At 37.4% G+C, this 23,187-nt stretch overlaps 2 protein-coding genes across 2 annotated transcripts; one reads left to right on the forward strand and one right to left on the reverse strand.

The window, feature by feature from the left end:
- Positions 1-316: 316 nt before the first annotated feature.
- Positions 317-12,004, forward strand: sybl1 (synaptobrevin-like 1). Its single transcript, XM_060885415.1, has 8 exons — positions 317-437; positions 2,634-2,788; positions 2,875-2,932; positions 4,134-4,271; positions 7,602-7,692; positions 8,633-8,700; positions 8,786-8,878; positions 10,541-12,004. Exons 2-8 carry the CDS (start codon positions 2,643-2,645, stop codon positions 10,607-10,609), a joined length of 663 nt encoding a protein of 220 aa, XP_060741398.1. The 5' UTR covers positions 317-437; positions 2,634-2,642; the 3' UTR covers positions 10,610-12,004.
- Positions 12,005-12,516: 512 nt separating this feature from the next.
- si:ch211-274f20.2 (calnexin) lies at positions 12,517-22,795 on the reverse strand. The gene is given in 14 exon segments (XM_060885648.1): positions 12,517-13,361; positions 13,454-13,527; positions 13,621-13,726; positions 13,853-13,972; positions 15,334-15,531; positions 16,969-17,125; positions 18,115-18,228; positions 18,887-19,076; positions 19,370-19,562; positions 19,654-19,735; positions 20,836-20,977; positions 21,080-21,138; positions 21,259-21,299; positions 22,599-22,795. Coding segments are annotated over 14 exon segments (1,560 nt in total). The 5' UTR covers positions 22,671-22,795; the 3' UTR covers positions 12,517-13,349.
- Positions 22,796-23,187: the final 392 nt, after the last annotated feature.

A 23,187-nucleotide genomic window follows, 5' to 3' on the forward strand; every position in this document is an offset into this window, starting at 1 on the left:
ATAAATATAACAATACTTATAACAATAAACATTTTCATAACTTACTCATACATGGACATCTAAATAACGATATGAATAAAATCGTGAATATTTTAAGGGAAAGCTGATTAAAGTAAAATACAGTTTATCGTGATTAGTTTTAGTTACTGTGTGTTGTAGGTTTTACAAAATAAACGTATTCAACCCAAGGTGTTTTTCAGTGATTTATGCCTTAGGCTTTCTACAAACTTCAGATAACACTGTTTATTAATACAGTTAATATTCACTGTCAATTATTTATTACTAGACCTCATGGGAAACGCTAGAGAAAACGTCATTTCCGGGATGCAATGGGGCGGAAGTTACTGGAACTTGCGGAAGGAACTTTCAGCAGCGTTTAAGCTTTTAATGTTTACAACGCAAGTAAAGCCTAGAAGTCTTGATTAAAACGGTATCAGGTATGTTTATAATCATTTATCACCCATCCAGGGTTATAATTGTAAAATGCATGTACTTCTAGAAGGAGAGATTTCCGTCGGTTTGTTTGCCTCAGCTGTTTTATCTACAAAAATGTTTCTTATTATGCTAGTGGCTAAATAGCTATGTCAGTAGGGTTATTTTCCCCACCCGTATTCCATTAAACCCCGCCTCGTTTGATAGGGTTAGCTGATATTTCTTAGCCGATTGGACCATTTCGTGAGTTACAGGCGTATTAGCCAATCCAGGCTGGATGCTGATAGCCAATCGCTATACATGGGGCGTGTTTTGTCAGAATATTGGTGCGACAAATAAGTCGTGTTTATGTGTCAGTTTGAAAGCTTGGTGGTTTACTCATGTGATGTATTTGGTGAATGATCGATCAGGGGATGGGTTTAGAGTTAGTTCTACTAAAACAGAGAGGAATGAAAGTTATTTTAGCAATCTTCCAGGTTTTATTGTCAGTAGATAACACTGCTAGTCAAGCTGATTGAGTAATCAGGGGATTTTATTGCCATATCTCTTTACCGTTTAACACAAAAACAAGTCGCTTTGGATAAGAGCGTCTGCCAAATGCCATCCAAACATTGTACTATATACATTTTGTACTATAAACATTTTAAAATTGCTTAAAGGGGTTTGTTGGAAATATGAGTTGACATTTTTGATCACATCACTGTGAGAAATCGGAGAACCACAGAGTAAAACTACCGCTTTCTATAATACATTTACATTTAGGGTCTATAGCAGACACCTTTATACAGAGCGATTGAGGGGTTAAGGGCCTTGCTCAGGGGCCCAGCAGTGGCAGCTTGGTGGACTTGGGATTCAAACTCATGACCTTCCAGTCAGTAGTCCAATGCCTTAAATACTAGGTTACCACATCCCTCATCATAATACCGTCTGTCATTGGGTTGCGCTGATAAACTAGCATTTCAAATGTAGCATTTTATCTAGCATTTTCTTGACCCTAAATTGAACTATTCTGGAGGGAAAATAGAAGAATGGGGGCATAGAAGCCTTTATTATCGCCACATATACATTACAGAACAGTGGAATTCTTTTCTTCACATACCCCAACTAAGGAGGTTGGGGTCAGAGTGCAGATATGATACAGCTTGGCTGTGCTGGGCCTTGAACCACTTGAGCCACCACTGCAATAATAGAAAAAAATTCAATCCCACTGGTAGTCGCAGCACAAAGCCACGCACCATTTTCCATTGAAAACTGAATTTCTTTGAGTCAATTTGTGGCTGCAAATTTTTTGAAGGTGTGAACATTATGAATAATATACAGACCGACATGGAGCAGCGACTACCAATGGGCACAAAGACCCATTGAACTAAAGAGCGTCTGTATATGCATCATAAGTTAGAACACATTTTCTGTCCATTTTGATCAATATGTTTATATGCAGTACCTTCCCTTATGTATAATATGGAGAGCAGGGATTCTCAACAGCCAGTCACGGGCCTCCAACCTTCAATTCAAATATCAGCAGTAAAAAGTTTCTTGTATCCAAGTGGTAACATTTTACTTCTGTTTTTTTTTTTTTTACGCCATATTGTGCACTTTCATGCAATACAGTGGGCAGTGGTGGTTAAGGCTCTGGGTTGTTGATCGGAGGATTTGGGTTCAAGGCCCAGCACAGCCAAGCTGCCACTGCTGGGCACGGCCCTTAACCCTCCCTGCTCCAGGGGCGCTGTATCATAGCTGCCCCTGCACTCTGACCCCAACCTCCTCAGTTGGGGTATGTGAAGAAAAGAATTCCACTGTGCTGTAATGTGTATATGTGGCAATAATATGGGCTTCTATTCTATTCTATTCTATTCTATTCTATTCTATTCTGTTCTATACCTACATTACCGACATTGTCATTACCTACATTAATATTCACATGTAAACAAGATTTCTTTTTTAGTTCAAATGCAGTGACAATACTTTTAAAGATTTATAAACTTTACAGGACGAGAATATTTTCGATCACTGGTGTGACAGATGGTGTAAGATTGGAACTGATGTTAGTGTTGTAATCCCCACTGGTTTAGCAATGATTTTCCTGTGTGTGTGTGTGTGTGTGTGTGTGTGTGTGTGTGTGTATACACTAAACTGATACATGTTGTCCTTGTAATTGCTCACTAGTTAATGACCACCGACGTTGTTTTTGCACTCTCCAGCTCTGTGCTATGGCGATCCTTTTCGCTGTGGTAGCTCGTGGAAACACAATACTCGCCAAACATGCCTGGTTTGTAGGAAACTTTCTTGAGGTGATGGAGCAAATTCTGGCAAAGATTCCATCTGAAAACAACAAACTAACCTACTCACATGACAGGTAGGAACCGTGGAAGCTCCTACATTGCTGTTGAATCTGAACAGCTTTTTAAATATAATGCCTGATGTAATCTCTCTTGATTTCAGGTATCTCTTCCACTACATCTGTCACGACCGAATTATCTATTTATGCATCACAGATGAGGTGAGTATGAGATTTGTGGAATTTCCGTGGTCGCTCAGGCTTTTTTCCCCACTGCACAACAGTAGCAAACCGGTTTGCTGATGCCCTTTATGTTGACCCGTACAGAACAACTGTATCAAGCAGTGGGTCTGTCTTGTCTGTCATTTTATGTGTGTTTTGTGTAAATGTTTGTGTAAGCTACACTGAACTAAAACGTTCCTCCAGATTTACTCACATGATCTCTCACAAAGTGCACAAAGTGTAACCCAGGCACAGCTTATTTGTGATCAGTGACGCTCACAAAAATCTTAAAGTATGATGTGCGCTAAACTTCATATCAGTCGAGGAGTTTGATCATAGTTTACTGCTGTGCACAGACAGACCAGCTCATCCTCTGCTCTTATTGAATGATTCCTTTTATTTGATAGACTTTTATTGTATTTTCCTTTATATTCTTGCTAGTAGTACTAAGCACATAGATTTACAAAGGTTTCTCAGTGGTATTCTTAGTCCCTGACCTGGTGAACTAGCATGAGGATGTGTTTTAATTAAAGACTCCTACAAAGGAGACTAATACAAAGCAATTTATTTTATTTCTGAATGACAACAATGAAAAGCAATGCTCATTTTTGTCTGTATCAAATACATAAAAAACTTGCTATAAATAAATACATTTAAACTTGCTATGAACAAAAGTTTAACATTTTTGGAAACAATGTTTTAGATGTTTGGCATATTTTAAAAATATATACTTTTGTAAATACTAAATACAAAAATTACATTTGGACTATTACGTCTCTGTGTTGGGGAAAATCAAGCATTTTTTTGGAGCTCATTAAGTGTCATTTAAAGCAAGAGTAATGAACTATTATCGAGTAATAAAGTCTGCTCGAATGGTTGTTGTCTGCTGCCTCTTTCTTGAGCACTGTAGATCGCAGAGGCTCAGAGCTGTCGTCATTTAAAAGCTGCTATAATGTGGTTGTTTAATCATATCAAATGATCTGCGTGTTGATTGTTGTAATCATAAGGGCACAGCACACACTTGTAGGTGAATTCTGTTCTAACTGTGTTTTAAAGTTGATTGGAAATGAAAAGCTCTAGTTGAAATGTTCAGTGTAAAAATGGCATCATGTGTTAAATTATTAACTATTACTGTAACTGTCTTTTACATGTTGAGCCTTTTAAAGATGAGACAGATGACAGTTCTGTGGATTGTGTGCAGGGATTTGAGAGGTCACGTGCATTCAGTTTCCTGAACGAAGTCAAGAAACGTTTCCAGACCACCTACGGCTCTCGGGCGCAGACGGCTTTACCCTACGCCATGAACAGCGAGTTCTCCAGCACTCTTGCTGCACAAATGGTGCGTGACGTTTAACTCGATATTTCCCCACTCCAGCTTCCTGTCCTGTGCACATCACTGCCGCAGCACTGTTAATGCACACACACATACACACACATCATGTTTACTGCAGGCAGTCCTGTAGGGTGTGTGTTACACATGCACAAAAAAATCAAATCACAAATCCTGAATAAATTCCTTCATCGTGAGTTAAGATCTCTGGCCTTGTATTGTAAGACACGATGACTGAATTAACTCAAGTAGAAAAAAGAAACATGTTCTGTTGGTGTCAGAGATGCTGCTATGGCACATATCAATATTGTCACCTTTTGAAAAGCTACATTGAACAGCATTATATCTAAGCAGCAGTTAATTAAGATCAAATAAAAATAATAGGCAGTAGAGATGATAAAGCAGAAATGAAGAGAATTTGACCATATTAGAGCAGTTAGAGAGATTCTACTGTTAGAGTAGGGAAAAGCTTCTGAGATCCAGACACTGCACTGTTCCATAGGGCAACAGGACCGGCGTAGAAGAATCAAACATATTGGAAGGCTTTGTGTAGTTTTTTTAGTGCTATAGGTATTAAATGCTGTTCCTCGTGGTTAAATTGTACTTGTTTAACAACAACTGAGAAAATTGTTAAACAATTTTGCTGTTATAATGACCTCTTGGGTCACATGACGATGCCAACATGGTGGATGTAAATATGTCTGGATTGTGTTTATACCACACACACACACACACGCGCACACACACACGCGCACACACACACACACACACACACACACATATATATCGTCGCTGTCGGGCGGAATCCTCGTACCTCCCAAACCATTATTTTTCAGGAAATTAAAAAAACGCCGTATTTTTTTGAGTTATTAAACATTGTATCGTTAAAGTTGTTATTATACCTTATATTGCTATCATATACTGTTGTGTAGCAACATTAACACAACATTTTCCCAAAGTCACGTTTTATCGGAGATACAAGCTTTGACTTGGGAGCAGGGAGATACGAGAGTATGCTGTCATTGATAAGAACGGTTTCAATAGTTAACCAAAGCTAATGACTGTAGTTACATACATCTTCCTAAACTCTATTTTAAAGGTTTAAGAGCTATAAGTGATGCAATACAAAACACGATAAGCTGATTAGGCTGTCTATAGGTGGAAATTAGTCTAATCTGCTCACAAACTTACCTTCGTGGCTCACGGGTTTCTTTCTGCACAGAAGCATTACAACTATCGATTTTTAACAAAACAGACCTACTCAAATGTATCTACCCTAACTATTTTCACTTGTTAGTGTCCAAAAAACAGTGTTTTAAATAAAAAAACACTGTAAATAATTAAATAAAAACAATAATTTAATAGTGGTATCCAAAACATTCAATTTAATTCAAATATTATATTATAAAAAAACATTTTAAAACGTCAATGAACATGTATAATAAGCAGTAATAAATAGATATTTAAAATACATCAATAACACAGATAAACATCGATAAAATCATAGTTAAATGGATAGTTCACCCAAAAAATAAAATTATTCATTCATTCATCTTCTACCGCTTATCCGAACTACCTCGGGTCACGGGGAGCCTGTGCCTATCTCAAGCGTCATTGGGCATCAAGGCAGGATACACCCTGGACGGAGTGCCAACCCATCGCAGGGCACACACACACTCTCATTCACTCACGCAATCACACACTAGGGACAATTTTTCCAGAGATGCCAATCAACCTACCATGCATGTCTTTGGACCGGGGGAGGAAACCGGAGTACCCGGAGGAAACCCCCGAGGCACGGGGAGAACATGCAAACTCCACACACACAAGGTGGAGGCGGGAATCGAACCCCGACCCTGGAGGTGTGAGGCGAACGTGCTAACCACTAAGCCACCGTGCCCCCCAAAATAAAATTAATAAAGTTCAAATTATCGTTTCACTACGTTATACGGCATGTTTACGTATAATAACGAGGCAAAAAGCCAGCCAGCTTGCTTAAAGTGATGTGCATGACGGTAGAACATAACGGTTTGCCTTGACATTGTAAGATACAATCCTATCTTATCTGCAATGCACAGGGTTTAGTCCGCGTTGCAGTAGATTGTCTTGCGCTAAATTCCTGTCCTCAGACGAGCACCAGAACTAGCAGGGGTCAAGATTTCTTTTTCTTTGAGCCCCACGAAAATCACTTTAGATATCACTTTAAGACGTGTTGTTAATCTTGAGGAGAAATATGCCGCGCAGCTCTCCCGCGGAGTGAAGAAGAGGTGGAGTTACGAGATTTCTCAGACAGTTGAAGTGTCCAATGGAGTTAAGAGATTTGCGTTCAAGCTATTTTCAAGACTTTAGATTGGTTAATAACTTGTAAAAATAACAGACCCACGTGGGGACTGACCAATAGCATCGATATGTGAAAAAATTTTCACAGAACCAAATTTGGACATACGAGGTTTCCGCCCGACAGCGACGAGATATATATATATATATATATATATATATATATATATATATATATATATATATATATATATATATATATATATATATATATATATATATATATATTACACTGATCAGTATGTACTGTATCAAGCAGAGCTGAGCAGTAGCTACTGAATCAAATGCAGTGAAACTCTGCTGAGCAATTGGTCATAAATATGAAATTCACACTAGTTGATGTTGCACATCTTTTGTGTGACCCAGAGGATTGAATCAGTCTTAATAAAGACTTGAAATTGTGCTTGAAAACCCCAGGCATTAGTCGTCTGAGGACATGTGAGGACCACGTGCTGCAGTCATGTGACCTGCTGGAATGTACCATTTTTGTGAAAGTGGGACGTTTAGCTGATAAACTGGTAGAACAGTTACAGATTAATGAAGTAAAGATGTTTTGGGATCAGGCCTTGGGACTGGTAAGAGCTGAGAAGTGGGTTAATCAGGGAGCTGACGGTTAATCTGGTACAATCCCATGATTACCAGTATCACAGAATGAGTGTGACAAGAACATGCATAATAATAATAATAATAATAATAATAATAATAGTTAGATCAGTTTTTTGCAAGTAAAAAAACTAATATTTACTTACATTCCAGAACAATTCTATATACATACAAGAAAATGAGCATAGAAGCTGAAGAAAAATGAAACATTAATAAAATGGAAATTGTAATGTCTAGTCAGGTACAGTGGAGGCAGCCCATACGATAGGAGCTCTGATTTATACCCAGAATACTTCTATACAATTATAATGAAGTTTCATATCATCAGAATTATATTGTTCTACACAGCAATCCCATATGCATTGATCTGTCTTCATTTCTATTATGATCCCATCACAGAAACACCACTCAGATCCAAAAAGTTCGGATCGGTTGACAGAGACACAGATGCAGGTGGATGACCTGAGAGGCATTATGGTCCGGAATATTGGTGAGTTTCAGACAGATCTCAGAGAATCAGACAGCCCTCTGTTCTTCATGCTTAAACCAGCTTAAACTTCTTTAACGAATGCCATTATACCAAAGCTGTGTAACTTGTTGACGGTTTAAACAAGAAAAAACTGTTAGGGTTTTTGAAGAAGAAATAGGTTTGGTGATTATTATTGTATAGCACAGTGCCATAAGAGTAGTACAAGAAGTACCACACACATTTACTGATCAGTACGTACTCTGTCAAAGGCAGAGCAGTAACTACTAAATCGAACACACTGGCACTGGCACTGTAGGTGATTTGACACACGCTAAGAATAGACATGCAAAGTGCTTTAGGATTTAAATGATCGACCTAACAAGGCAGCTGTAAACACATCAGTCACGTGTTCCAATAGTTTTGATAATTTAAACACTAGTTCGGTTCAAACAAAATGTCTTTTGCATTAAATGTTTACATTACATTTACAGCATTTAGCATTAAATGGAAGCTGAAATTCTTATTCATCTCTTAATTTCAAATCTGAATGTCTTCTGTGTTTAATCAAATGCAAAATTAAATGGCCTTGTCATTCATGTGCCTTCAGAAGAAACTGTGTATACAACCTTGATCATCCCTTGCTACATGATCTCAGTGATATTGATCATGACATGGTTGTTGGTGTCAGATGGGATAGTTTTAATGTTTTAGAAACTGCAGATCTGTTTGGGATTTTCACAAACACCAGTTTATAATGTTCACACAGAAATGTGCTAAAAATACAGCAGACATCCACTGAGAGGCAGTTGTGTAGGTGGAAAAAGCCTTTGTGATGAAAGAGCTCAGAGGAGAATAGTCAGACTAGATTAAGCTGACAGGAAGGCTACAGTAACACATAAGCACTCTTTACACTCATGGTGAGCAGAAAAGTATCTCACAATGCTGAATCTTCTCATTTTAGATCTTGTGGCGCAGAGAGGAGAGAAGCTGGAACTTCTCATTGACAAGACTGAGAATTTGGTGGACTCAGTGAGTGTGTGTTCTTGAATCTTAAATGTTGCTGAAAGTGATCGTGACAATGTTTTACTTTTGTTTCTTCTTCCTTTTATAACAGTCTGTCACTTTCAAAACAACGAGTCGCAACCTAGCTCGTGCCATGTGTATGAAGAACCTGAAGATGACCATCATCATCGTAATTGTATCACTCGTGAGTAAAACATTCAGCGTTTTTTGATGTCTTGCAGGAACATCTTATAAGATACTTATCAGTGTGCTGATGAATCAAGAGGGTTTGCAGAATTCTGTTCAATGATGATGCCTGTGTTTTGAGTCCATTTTACAAAAAATATATTTACCATTGCAGTTTGCCACAGATTACAATAATTCACTATAAATGCATTTCATTTGTGCAAAATCCACAAAAGAAGTCAGTTGCTTAGTTATCACCAGACTTTTACTCTGCAGTTAGTACGCAGATTGTTATGTTCATGAGAAACATGGAAGCATTAATCCTGTTTCTTCATCCTGAAAATGCAAAATGTCCTACGCTAAAAGCTCAGCAAAACAGTTACAGGCTTACATCTGAATGATAAAAAGTTAGCCCATTATCACTGCTCCTTACGTAAATGCTAAAACGATCAAGATTTCTTTGTTAAACAATATGAAATTAAGGTAGAAAAGTCTATTAGACTAAAATGACTATTATGAATAATGGGCCGGCAGATTGTGTACAATTTTAGAGTAGATTTAGATTTTAGCTATTTTCAAAAGTGAAAATGTGTCTATGACACTTGTACACTATATGGCTAAAGGTCTGTGCACACACAACCATCTCACACAAACATGTGCTTGCTAAAGCATCCCATAACATATTTAATCTCATTTTGCTGTTATAATAATAATCATCACTGTTCTGTGAAGGCTTTTCACCAGATTTTGTAGCATGACTGTGGGGATTTGCAAGATTAATCAGAATATCGGTGAGCACAGGGTGAGCACATTGCACACAGGGACTTTGGGTGAAGAAGTTTGTGGTGCCGTCGATGTTTCTGTTCATCCCAAAGTTGTTCAGTAGAGTTGAGGTCAGGAATCTCAAGTCAAGTCAAGAAGCTTTTATTGTCCTTTCAACCATATATAGCTGTTGAAATGCAGTGAAATGAGAAATGAGACAGTGAAATGAGACATTTCTCCAGGAACCTGGTGCTACATAAAGACAGAGCTATGGACAAACTATATTAAAGATAAAGTGCATCTGTGCAACCTGGTGCAAACAGTGCAAGACAAGACACAAAGACAGAAAGACAGTGCAAACAAAAAATACAAGACATCACACAAAAGACATCACACAAAAGACATCACACAAAAGACATCACACAAAAGACATCACACAAAAGACATCACACAAAATACAACAAACAAAAACAGCACCAAACAGTGTAAATACTGTGTGTTCAAGAAATACTGGAATAAATACTGGAATAAACACAAGAAATACTGGAATAAACACAGTATTATAGCAGCAGTTGCATGAGGTGTTGTAAAGTATTGTGCAAAACAGCATTCAACTGAAATATGAGACAGCATGTGCAAAGAGCAAAAACAGTGTGCAAAACAGCATCTGTGCAGGACACTCGAGTTCTTTGACGTGCAAGCTTGTCTTCATGGCGCTTGTTTTGTGCATGCTGTTCATGCTGGAACAGGTTTGGGTCTCTTAGTTCTAGTGAAGGGAAATCTTAATGCTGCAGAATATAAAGTCATTCTGTATAGATGTATAGAGTTTGGAGAAGAGCTACATACTGTATGGGTGTGTTCATGTCCTTTTGGCCATATAGTTTGCTGATATGGGAATATATAATGTCTGCATTTTCAGGTGGTGCTGTACATCATAGTAACAGCAGCATGTGGAGGTGTGACTTGGCCCAACTGTCGGAGCAAGTAGGAAGCAGAGCTGGAGCTTCTGCTGTCATGCTGACCGACCTGGAAGGAAACTAAACCACTCGCTCAAGACCAGTACGCCATCTTTACATTTATCTGGTATTCCTGATCTCTCTTCTGTTAAGCCTGTCTCTCTCAGCTGCAGGCTTTAACAACCACACACACACACACACACATACACACACACACACACACACACAAACTCACACAAAAGAGTCAGGAGAGCCTGGAAATTAAACACTCTTTAAAATTCCCCGTCTTACTCCAGAGTAACTCAGAGTGTTCCGATCGAGTCAGCGAATGTTTGTGACTGTGATTTCTTCCCCAGAACATTTTCTTTTATCCCATGTTGTGAAGCAGTTCTGTTTCTGACGAATATGTATGTCAAGTTCTAACATGTAACCTTTGCTAGCAAGGCACAATTTTATGCACACACACACACAACGTACCGGTAGTCCTACTCAGTAGCCTATTGCATATACCAGTGTTCAAAATTCAACTCACACAATAAAAATAAATGATGTTTGGTATGTTATGTATGTGTAGATGACAATAAATACACTGTATTATGATCGCTATGATATATGTGCTGATTTGGGAAATGTAAAAATGCCCCTGTTAGTTTGAGTTAGTAAATATTTGAAAACCAAACAAGAAGAATCAGTATAAGTGTGTATAAAGTGTATAAAACTTAAAGATACAGATTTACAGTTCTTTCCCTCTTAGAAGATAAATAACTAATGCACGCTTCTAACATGGTTCGTGGTATAAGTACCACATCTTCATGTTTTAAGAGAAAATTATAATCCAGACCTATACAGGTGTTCAAACCTTAAATACTGTAACAGTTGTACAGGCCATATGCTTTTTTTTAACGTGTACATAGATATCTATTCCATACTGATCTGCAGGAATGATTGCTCTATACTAAGTTTAACAAAACTTTATCTCAGAGTTTCTAGTTTCACTTTTGCCCAAACATGATCTAGAGATAATTTATAATATCCTGCTTTCTATTTTTTATTTCTGACAGAAGTGATGTATATTATGCCACAGTAATACAACTGCTCTTCAGGTCAAAGTTCACGAGTTTTGATTATGTAAATGCCACATTTTGATTATGTAAATGCCTCGACTCATATTGAGCTCAAACGCAGATGTACAGTTGATACACAAGAGGAGTATTTCACAAGAGACATTAAGGACTAGTGCACTGGTAACTGGGAGGAGAGTTCAGTCTCCCTGGTTGATCGTTACATATGTGTCAAGTGATTGTTTTTCACCCAGAATGCACTTTTTTGTTTGCTTTTCACCATAATGATGTGATTATTATTATGCCATGAATTGTGGAATTATTTAATTATTCATCAAATTGAAGAGAATAAAGTTCTATCTGAAATACTTGTACTGTATTCACTTGGAGGCTGATAATAGACATCCGTCACAATACATTAACAGAACAGGATCTGCTTCTTTTTTGGATAAATGGTTACCATAGATATATGTAGATATAACAATGAGGTTATAAACGCTTACAAAATAAAAATAAAATAAACAATGTGACCAGTTTAGCTAGGATTGAATTCCTCCTGCTTGTAGTTGCAGGAGACAGATTAGACACATCTGAATCATCAGGGGCTTAGTAGTAAGCATGTCTCACATTTCTGGGGTGTGTGAGAGTTTGTGAGTGAGTGTGCTTGAGAGCGAGTGTGTGAGTGAGTGGGTGAGTGAGCAAGAGTGAGCGTGAGTTCTCCCTGTGCTTCAGGGGTTTCCTCAGGATACTCCAGATTCCTCCCCAGTCCAAAGACATGCATTGTACTCTGAGTCAGATCTCTATAGACTACTGGCTCACTGCAACCATGTGTAGGAAAAGGAGCATGAAAAATAAAGGAATGGATGCATACCAGAGCCTTCTGTAATTGTTTTTTTTTACTTAAAAGGCTTAAAAGCATGGACATTTGAACATGATTTAGGATCTTACTGATAGATCTGATCAGATGTGAACAACTTTTTAACATGTACATTTCCTTGAATAATTATACACACACCGTTCTGACAGAGCTCCAGATGACATCAGGATCCAGATGTTCAAAGCCAAAGGTGGCACTATGAATATTGATGGAATATGTACATAAATAAAAATTCAACATTTATGTTCTACATGTCCAAACAGTATAGTATGTATATATATATATATATATATATATATATATATATATATATATATATATATATATATATATATATAAAACAACTTGGCAAAAAAAGCAGCACAGTTTCTCAGTTTCTTCTGAGTGATTTTGTCAGGCCTGAATGCTAACAGTGTGACCATTCTTCTCAAATCAAGTGCAATAGGATAACACCATTAAATTCTATCATTTATCAGATAGTTTAATCTGCTACATTTAGTATTTAATAGTAAATAGGAAAAAAGAAACAGTTTTTATTTAGAAAATTCCAGCATTATTTTTGATGTGAAAGAGAAAGTTACCTTAATTCGAAACACAGATTTATTGGAAAACAAGCCATACTTTTGTTACAGTTCACAAAATCCCAGCTTACAAAATGAACTCTCGGTCCCATCACTTTATCTGACATGATCACATGATTACTTTTTTTTAAGAAGTAAAGGGGAAAAATTATATTTTTCCCTCTGGAGTGTCCAGTGAATCGTTCAAGTTTAGGATATTGTAAGTCTAAATATTGTAAATGTTTTGTCTTCTATTGGTTTACTTTGACTTGCATTATTTGAAGACCTGTAGACAGGAATGAACAAAGAAGAACCTTAAAAAATGTATAATTTTTTCAAACACTTGAAAATGTAAGTTATCCATAAATAAATAATAACCTTTAACTCCAAGTCTGATTTTTTCTGTGCTTTGTTGGCTTCCCGTTTCCTCAGGCCAGTAGAGTTGTTGGGTCCTTGATCAGTGTAAAATAAATAAACACACAATTCAAAAAAATTACGTAATTAATCACTACAAATCAAACATGTTTCAAATCGAATGTTACTACCATTATTTGTGAAATTTGTGGTGTTGCCCTCTGGATCCTGTGGACTGTCTGGCTGAGGCTCATCACATTTTTTGTAGTAATAATCCTGATCCGAGGGACCAAATCGCTGACAAACAAAAAAGTTGTCACGTATGAACTTTTTCTGACATTTCTTAAAGAATTATTAGCTGAAGTCGTTCAACCGTATCATCAGACCAATCAAATCACATACAAAATCTCTAACAGGTTTTACCTTATCAGGCCACATGAAACTAATAAAGAGGATGATGGGAAGGCCCACGGTGAACACGTACACACCCCAGAGCCAGGGACGCTTTACTGTGGCAAACAGTAGCCTCTCCACAACTCCAGGCTACAAGAAGCATAAAGGTCTATGATTATGTCATGAAACCGAGTTTTCTACTGATCTACTAAAGACTACATGCAGATGTACTGCGAAAGAAATTGCACCATAGCAAGTTCAAATATCTTGAATATAGTCAGAGTTATCTAGTATTTCCTGTTATAAGTTTACAGTACACCAAATATAAGATTATTACTCCTCTTTCTAAACCTAATCTCATGCTTGAAATCATTTTGTTCTATTTTTTTCATGTAAAATATTTATTTCTAAAAAAAAAAAAAAAGCAAAATGACCTGTCAATGGACTATTAAAATGTTAAGCTGGAAACAAAGTAAAAACAATCTGAATAATCTTAAAATTAATTAATAATAATCTTAGATGATATATTAGGTACTGTACATTTGCACTAATTCAAGATGCTTGCACTTGTCAGTATGTTGTGGATTTGCAGTGTGATTACAGTAGCTACATGAACATTGTTTCAGAATCTTGAGCCTAGATATTGACTTTATTTACAATATCTCAAGCTCCACAGACAAAAAATTGCATGTGCCATGGATGCAGTTAGGTGCCAACTCTCCAGTCACTTCCCATTTTAGCCCACTGTTAGCTCGGGTGTTTATAGACCCATTGCTACACAATAGCTTCAATAACTTCCTGAAGTTTGATCCTGAACTTGGGTTACTGTGTGTGGAGTTTCTATTTTATCATTCCAACTATTTTCTCTTTGTTCCCATGTTTCCTTCCCCCTATATATAAACATGTTGGTAGTTGGACTGGTTCCACAAAATTACCAGTAGATATGAATGAGTGTGTTCCCAAGATAGGCTCAGATCCACTGCAACCGTAAACAGGATAAAATGATTGTCTTTTTTCATACTGTCAGGTTAACTCCTGAACCCACCACCAACCCTGCACCATGTAACGTTCACAGTCACCTGATTATTGATCACACACTCCTGTACACAATGACGACACTCTGTATATAGGCAGATTCTCACTGCAATGTAACTCTCAGTGTGCCTATGAATTTACCAAGTCATATTTTGTGTATGTTCTGGTATTAACGCTATTAACTCTATTAGCTTTTTGTTTGTGATTCTGGATTTGGCCCCATTGCTAATGTTTGCTGATCACCTGACCTCTGCCTGTTATGGATTAAAGTTTTGAATAATGTTTTGCATTTGTCTGCCAGTTTCTTAATAAGACTGTTACAGCACTACTTACCTGACACATAACAAATGCTTGATGTCATTATTTTAATCCATTTCACACCAATATGTCAATAGTTCATTCAGGTTTCTATATTTTACAGTAAGTCTCTGCTATTATTGGATGCAACAATGTTCTAGGATCTTAAAACAGCTTACTCTCTGACTTTGTCCCCATGTGTCCTCTGTCCAGTGTCTGGCGATCATGAGGTCATCACACAACAGGATGTTGTCAAACAGCACATCTCCGGTTAGGGACCACAGCTCAAAGCCTACTGCAGACACAGGACTCATTCTGAATGGCTGAGTGTCCTCAAAGTAAGCTGGGTTAGGGATCATTCGTGGCTGCCATTTTCCCTAATACATATAGCAGCAAACTGGGTTCATGTTCATTTCTCTACTTTGATTTCCCATTGACATTCATTATTCCCTATAACCTTTTAACAATTTAATAGCAAATTAAAATACAGTTTAAACATAGAGATTGCAATATTTACAGTGACGAAATAGGTATTCGGGCATTTCAGTTTTTGCTGTTTAAAATATTCTCAGTGCCTCCTGTACATCCATTTCAAATTCATTCATTCATTCATTCATTTTTTACCGCTTATCCGAACTACCTCGGGTAACGGGGAGCCTGTGCCTATCTCAGGCATCATCGGGCATCAAGGCAGGATACACCCTGGACGGAGTGCCAACCCATCGCATTTTTCAGAGATGCCAGTGAACCTACCATGCATGTCTTTGGACTGGGTAGGAAACTGGAGTACCCAGAGGAAACCCCCGAGGCACGGGGAGAACATGTAAACTCCACAAACACAAGGCGGAGGCGGGAATCGAACCACCAACCCTAGAGGTGTGAGGCGAACATGCTAACCACTAAGCCACCGTGCCCCCCCATTTCAAATTAACACTCATAATACCATTTGCATTTAAACTGTAAGATATTTTAATTCAGAAACACCTGTGTTTCATCATGTGTGCATGTGTGACTGCTAGGTTTGTGTTAGGATCTGAAATTTTCAGCATGTAGAAAATGAACCAGAATCTTTTGTTTCCATTTTATTTCAGAATTGGTCATCTGTTATTTTCATCCCTTTACAAAAATCCTATTGAAATTTCAGTTTGTCCTGTAGTATCCTATTTATCTGGGGTTCCTGATCTCTCTTCTATTAAACCTGTCTCTCTGAGCTGCAGGCTTTTTAATAACCACACACACACACACACACACACACACACACACACACACACACACACACACACACACACACACACAAAAGAGCCTGAAATTTAAACACTCTTTCCAAATCCTACGTCTTACTCCAGAGAAACTCGGAGTGTTCTGATCCTATCCTATTCTTTTATGCTCTTATTGGGACTCCACTTGTATATTATTGGAAAGTTATTGGAAATTACAGAGGGTAACTTTAAACATCCTAAAAGATTTTCTTTAGAGAGTATTTTCTCATGGAACACAAGTCCTGTTTGTTTATTAAAAATAATTATAGTGGAATCCTGTAAAAGTTTCTAATTGGAATATATAAATTCAGATTTGGAAAAGGCATTTGATAGGATTATGCAAGAAGTAATTTGGCACACACTATGATCACATGGCATCCCTGAGGTGTTCTTGAGATGGACACAACTAGCAAGCAACATCATAAGCATTGTGCAGTTAGTGAAATAGAGAAAAGAACATGACATTTCACTTGAGCCTCAGTCTCAGAGTCTCAGTATACCATTGCATAATATCAAGGCTCTATACACTGGAGAGCACTTGCAGCACAGTCCTACCTGATAATTTGGGTTGTCAATCATAGGTGGTTTCCATTTCCCCTTATATGCCGTGTTGGGCACCATGGGAGGCTTCCACGGCCCACAGCCTGCAGCATGGGAGCAGGCAGGGTTATCAATGAGTGGAGCTTCCCACTCTCCATCCATCTCCACTGACCTGTTTAGCCAAAGGAATGAACTTCAGTGTTGGACTAACATTTGTTTAAAGGGACAAACATAAATAGGTTTCACAAATCACATTTACATAACATAACAACAGTCGCTGATTAATATTTTAATTTCGTTTGAGGTTGATTAAGTGAAAATGTATAGTAAAGACAATCAAAAAAAAGAAAAAAGCCATAAATCATTCATCTTCAGTAAGCACTTTATCCCGGCCAGGGTCCTGGTGTATCTGCTGCTTAACCAAGGGACTTTGGACAATACATCCTATATCAGGTTCCAGTCTTTTACAGCCCTTTCACCAGGCACACTCACACAGGCCTTCACATCTAAGTGCACTCTAAGTAGTCAGTCCAACCACATGCATGTTTTTAATAGGTGGGAAAAACCCTAAAACCTGGAAGAAATCCTTTGTGACATGGGGAGAACATGCAGAACTCCTCACAGACAGAAATCTACACTCAGGACCAAACCAGAACACTGGTTGGTAAATGTATTGCTGTGAAATTTTAAGACTGTAAAGTGTATCATATAGTCACAGGGTAAAGAGAGGGAAGTGTGCAGTGTGTAGTATAGTCATAGGGTAAAAAGAGGGAGTGTGTGTAAAGTTTAAGGTATTGTCATAAAGAAAGGGTGTGTGTGTAAAGTGTAAGGTATAATAATAAAGAAAGAGAGTGTGTGTAAAGTTTAAGGTATAGTCATGAAGAGAGGGAGTACAGTATGTATAAAGTTTAAGGTATAGTCATAAAGAAAGGGAGTGTGTGTAAAGTGTAAGGTATAGTCATGAAGAGAGAGAGTGTGTAAAGTCTATAGCATAGTCACAGGGTAAAGAGAGGGAGTGTGTGTAAAGTCTATAGTATAGTCACAGGGTAAAAAGAGGGAGTGTGTGTAAAGTGTATTGTTTAGTCACAGAGAAAAAAGGAGGAGTGTGTGTAAAGTGTGACTCGTGAACACATTCATGTATGGTGGAATTGCCTTACACACCAGTCATGTGGAGCTTGAGCCTCAGGATCAGGGACAAAGGGCTCTTGCTCTTCTATCCAGCTATGAGGTCTCTGCGCTGTGGGGTCAGCAATAAGCCGAGGTGCTTCTTCATCCCTTCACACACAATGTAGAGTGACTAAATCTGCCATTTTTTTAAAGTATTGCCTGTTACGCTGTTGAAGCTCACTTTGTTAAGTAAGTGTGTATTTCAGTCTGTGTGTTTAAAGATTCAAATTTTGTCATCATCTTTGGAGAACATCAGCCCTTTCTTTTGCACTGCCCTTTCAGAAATATGCAAAACATTTTGATTAAACTGTTATAGATTAGCTTTATTAGATCCAGATCATGTACAGTATTATCTTTAGCAACAGACATTTTATGTGTTTTACTAATAGTTAAGCAACATTAAGACAAAATCTGACAGGCTTGTAGTTTGATGAAAATGAAAAATCATTAAAATTCATATTGTTATATTATGGAAGGTTCAGGCCATTTTGACCTGTAAGTAATAAGATATGAGTAAAACTGATGATTTAAAATTAGTTTAGGATAATTTGGTTAGAGATGAATGAATGAATGAATGAATGAATGGATGAATGAATGAATGAATGCATGAATCTACAAATTGTAAATCTGAAAAAAATATTTATTTCATCATTCATCATTCTTTTATGATGTACTGAGTATTGTAAATGAGTAATTTAATATTCAATAATTATATTGCTATTGTAGTCAGTAGGCAATTACAAAAAACAAAAAAGAATAAGCATACCAGTCATCAGGTTTGGTTATGGTGGGATCTGGAATATGACGCCTGTCATCCCAGTTAGAGGGTTTAGTATCTTCCGGGTCCTCTATCTCACGTGGAGGCATCACTGGGGGATCCATGTCCTCTAGGAGACTGCCGTTATTGATTAGTGTTTGGTCAATTAGAATTTCAAATGTGTTGTTAGGATACAAATCTGAAAAACAAGCGTGTTTTATATAAAATTGGTCCTTTTATATATGTATATACTGTATTTTATATATTAAATATACAATTGGTCCTCACATATATGTAGCATGTTAAAATAATGATATAATAAAATGCTAATTTTATAAAGATTAGTTAAAAGCTAAAAATTTTTCCTAAAGTTATTTGGACTATTTTATGGTGAAATTGTTGCTGCTGCCTTAGCATAAAGCAATCTCAATCCAGCTTGTGATTTTACCAGCTCAGTGACAAACCAAATGTTGTTCTCTTATTAATACTCACTAAGAGTGTAGAGATGAGGGTTGTGGTCAGTGAAATAGTCACTCAGGTCAGCGTCAGGCTGCCGGGCGTGTTTTTCCTCATACATGCCTGTCAGTGGGTTCTGATGGCGGATGATGAAATGTACTTTGTATATACTTCCACATTTGTCTGGACCAAACATGATGGTGTACGGTGTAGCATCATTAAACTGACTCTAAATGGATATATAAAAAAAACACATTTAGTCTATGTGATGATGAAATGTTTGTGATAAACTGTGCTAGTGATGTAAGTGATGCTTGCACCAATCGCAGGTCGTCTGAATCAGACAGCAACTTTATCTAGCCTCCTCCACAGTCAATGCCATTTTGGAAGAAAACTTCATACCTGTGTAGATCAGTTAAACACGTAATCAAGTAAATGAATAATGATTGGACATGCAGTTAAAGGAAAATAGTCAATAACAGAACGTGTGCTGAGGAGCATGGAGTTATGAATTTTTCAACACCGTTACATCCACAAGTGTCTTATTCCTTATATACTACAACAATTTGCCGGTTATTACAATTTAGAATATATTATTATGTGTTGTTTATAGTGTTGTGTAATATGTGCAAGACAGGATAGTTTCTGCTGTCACTTATCATAACTAAACATTCAATTCAATTCAGATTTATTTCTATAGCACTATTAACAATGGACAATGTCACAAATTAGCTCTACAGAAAAATATAAATTCAGGATATTATTGATAAATTTAACATTTGAAATATCCTCCATGCGCAACCAGAGGCAACAGCGAGAAAGGCAAAGTTCCTGAGATGATATGAGGAAGAAATCTTAAGAAGTAGTTAACACAATAGGGAAGCCATCCTCATCTGGGTGACACTAGATAGGGTGATTATTAAAATATTTGATTAGTGTATTATATAAATTGTGTAATGTAAATGTTTTATAGTGCACAAAGTATTATCTTCCACATGCAAATCTAACTAATATTTCTCTTTATTAGAAAATTACAAAATTATAAGGCCTATTTCTACATTTTTCATTTCAGGTTTGAACTGGATTTATTCTATATTTTTCTCAAGCACTTATTTCTTGACAGAAGCAAACATCCGCCAAAAGAATAAACCAATTTAAAGCTTGAAATCAGTAAACATCTCTCAAAACAGGCTCAGTGGTTTTATATGTACTGATATCATAGAGTTACATAACATTTCCTTTATTGTACGATTTTTTTTGTTGCAGCAATATATGAACAGTTCACCATCCTCAACATAACAACACGTTTTTTAATGCTTTTATTCCGTACTGTCCTCCAAACTAGTCACTGTAAATAAGTTGTTAATCTAAAGATGATAATGTATTAGAACGTGATTATAAACATGATTAGATCACAGTTGCAGCAAAACAATGTGGATCAGTCATTTGTAAGAATAAATTAAAGGTGTGATTAATGAATCTGAATGAAGGAAAAGTCTTACTGTAGACACAGAGGACTGTCTCTGAAGTGGTACACCGTCCGTAGGTATGCAGAAATAGCATGGTGACGGCCAGGAGACTTAAGGACAAGGCCCTTATTTCCCGTTGAGGCTTGATTCATTGCTTCTTCTAAAAGCCACTTTCCTAAATAAAAAGGTTAAAAAAATAGGAAAAACAAAATAAAAAACAAACAATAAATATATAAATAAATATTCTGATTAATCTCAGAAGTGTATGTAATCTTACCATCATATTTATGAATGTCCAAGTCTCCTTCTTTCAGTGACTGGGAAATAACCCATTTTCTTCAGCACAAACAAAGGTGAGACAGATGAGATGTAACTATTATTCAGCTCTGACAACAAAAATGATTGATTACCAAAAAACATGCATGCTTTTAAAATCGTTAGGTAAAGGAACATTACCTATCCAATGGGCTTGTGTCAAATGTTTCTGCAAAATATGCCTGGTTGGAAAAAGAAGGAATTATTATTATTATTATTATTATTATTATTATTGTTGTTGTTGTTGTTGTTGTTCCCATTGCTGTTGATCTCTGGGATTTTTACACACAATAGCCACTAGAGTTTACAGAGAATGGTGTGTGAATGACAAAGATGTCAGATGAAAATGACCAGATTTGGTTGAGCTAACAGGAGGGATATTCATTCATTCATTTATTTTCTACCACTTATCCGAAATATTCTCTGGTCACGGGGAGCCTGTGCCTATCTCAGGCATCATTGGACATCAAGGCAGGATACACCATGGACGGAGTGCCAACCCATCGCAGAGCACACACACACACACTCTCATTCACTCACGCAATCACACACTACGGACAATTTTCCAGAGATGCCATTAAACCTACCATGCATGTCTTTGGACCGGGGGAGGAAACCGGAGTACCTGGAGGAAACCCCTGAGGCATGGGGAGAACATGCAAACTCCACACACACAAGGCGGAGGCGGGAATCGAACCCCCAACCCTGGAGGTGTGAGGCGAACGTGCTAACCACTAAGCCATCGTGCCCCCAGGTGGGATATATTAATGAATATAATCACTCTTTACAACCAGGCTGAGCAGGAAAACATTTTGAAATACACAACACATCAAACCTTGAGGAGAATGAGCTACAACAGCAGAAGGCCACATCAGATACTGTCAGCCAAGAACAAGGCACAGACTGGACAGCTGAGGACTAGAAAATCAGATGACCTGTTGCTCATCCACCTCAGGGTCAATGTGTTGTGCATGCTAAGATTCTTTTCTGCTCACCATGGTTGACGTAGCATAGCTGGTTACTAATTTAAGTTATTAGGCTTCCTGTCATTCTCAGAGTTTCAGTCTGCAGTTCCTCCACACACAGGATGTTTTGTGTGTGTGTGTGTGTGTGTGTGTGTGTGTGAACTCTAAAGAAAAGTCTATTCTGTGTGAAAATCCCAGGAGATCAGCAGTTTCTGATATACTCAAACAGCAGCAATGGTTGTCAGGGTTAAATCATGAAGATCAAAAGTTTTCTTCGTTCTGATGTTTGCAGTTAATGACGTATATCTGCATGATTTACACTAATGCGTCGTGCTGCTGCCTCATGATTGGCTGATCGGTGAGATGCATAACAATTGTTCTTATTGAAATGGATGGTGAGTGTTTTTTACTGAAAAAAGCAACAAAAAAAATAAAAATAATTACCAATTAACTGTTTACATAATAATAATAATAATAATAATAATAATAATAATAATAAAAACAGGGTAAACTGACCTGCTCCTCCCCGCTCACAATAACAGTCGAACAGAAACAGAAAGCAATGAGCGCCCCCTGCCTGATGAGCATGATCAAACGTTTGGTATACTGTAATATAATCCCAAATTCCAATAATCCCTTTGTTCTTTTTCCTAAGTGAGAGCCAAATGAAAAGCGATGAACGTGAATGAGGTCTCTGTCACTATGCAGTTTCCTGACGCTGCCAGTTATCTAGGGTGGACTTTGATCAGCGTTAAACCATTTACAGACCCGTCCACAAAACATCTCCCTGTACAGTGTTCAGTGGGTACAGGTGTGTATATACAGTATCTCACAGAAGTGAGTACACCCGTCACATTTTTGTAAATATTTTATTTATAACTTTTTATGTGACAACACTGAAGAAATGACACTTTGCTTCAATGTAAAGTAGTGAGTGTACAGCTTGTATAACAATGTAAATTTGCTGTCCCCTCAAAATAACTCAACACACAGCCATTAATGTCTAAACCTCTGGCCACAAAAGTGAAGACACCCTTAAGTGAAAATGTCCAAATTGGGCCCAATTAGCTATTTTTTGTGACTCTGTGTCATGTGACTCGTTAGT

This window comes from Tachysurus vachellii, chromosome 13, assembly GCF_030014155.1.
Source record: "Tachysurus vachellii isolate PV-2020 chromosome 13, HZAU_Pvac_v1, whole genome shotgun sequence".
NCBI classification, from domain to species: domain Eukaryota; kingdom Metazoa; phylum Chordata; class Actinopteri; order Siluriformes; family Bagridae; genus Tachysurus; species Tachysurus vachellii.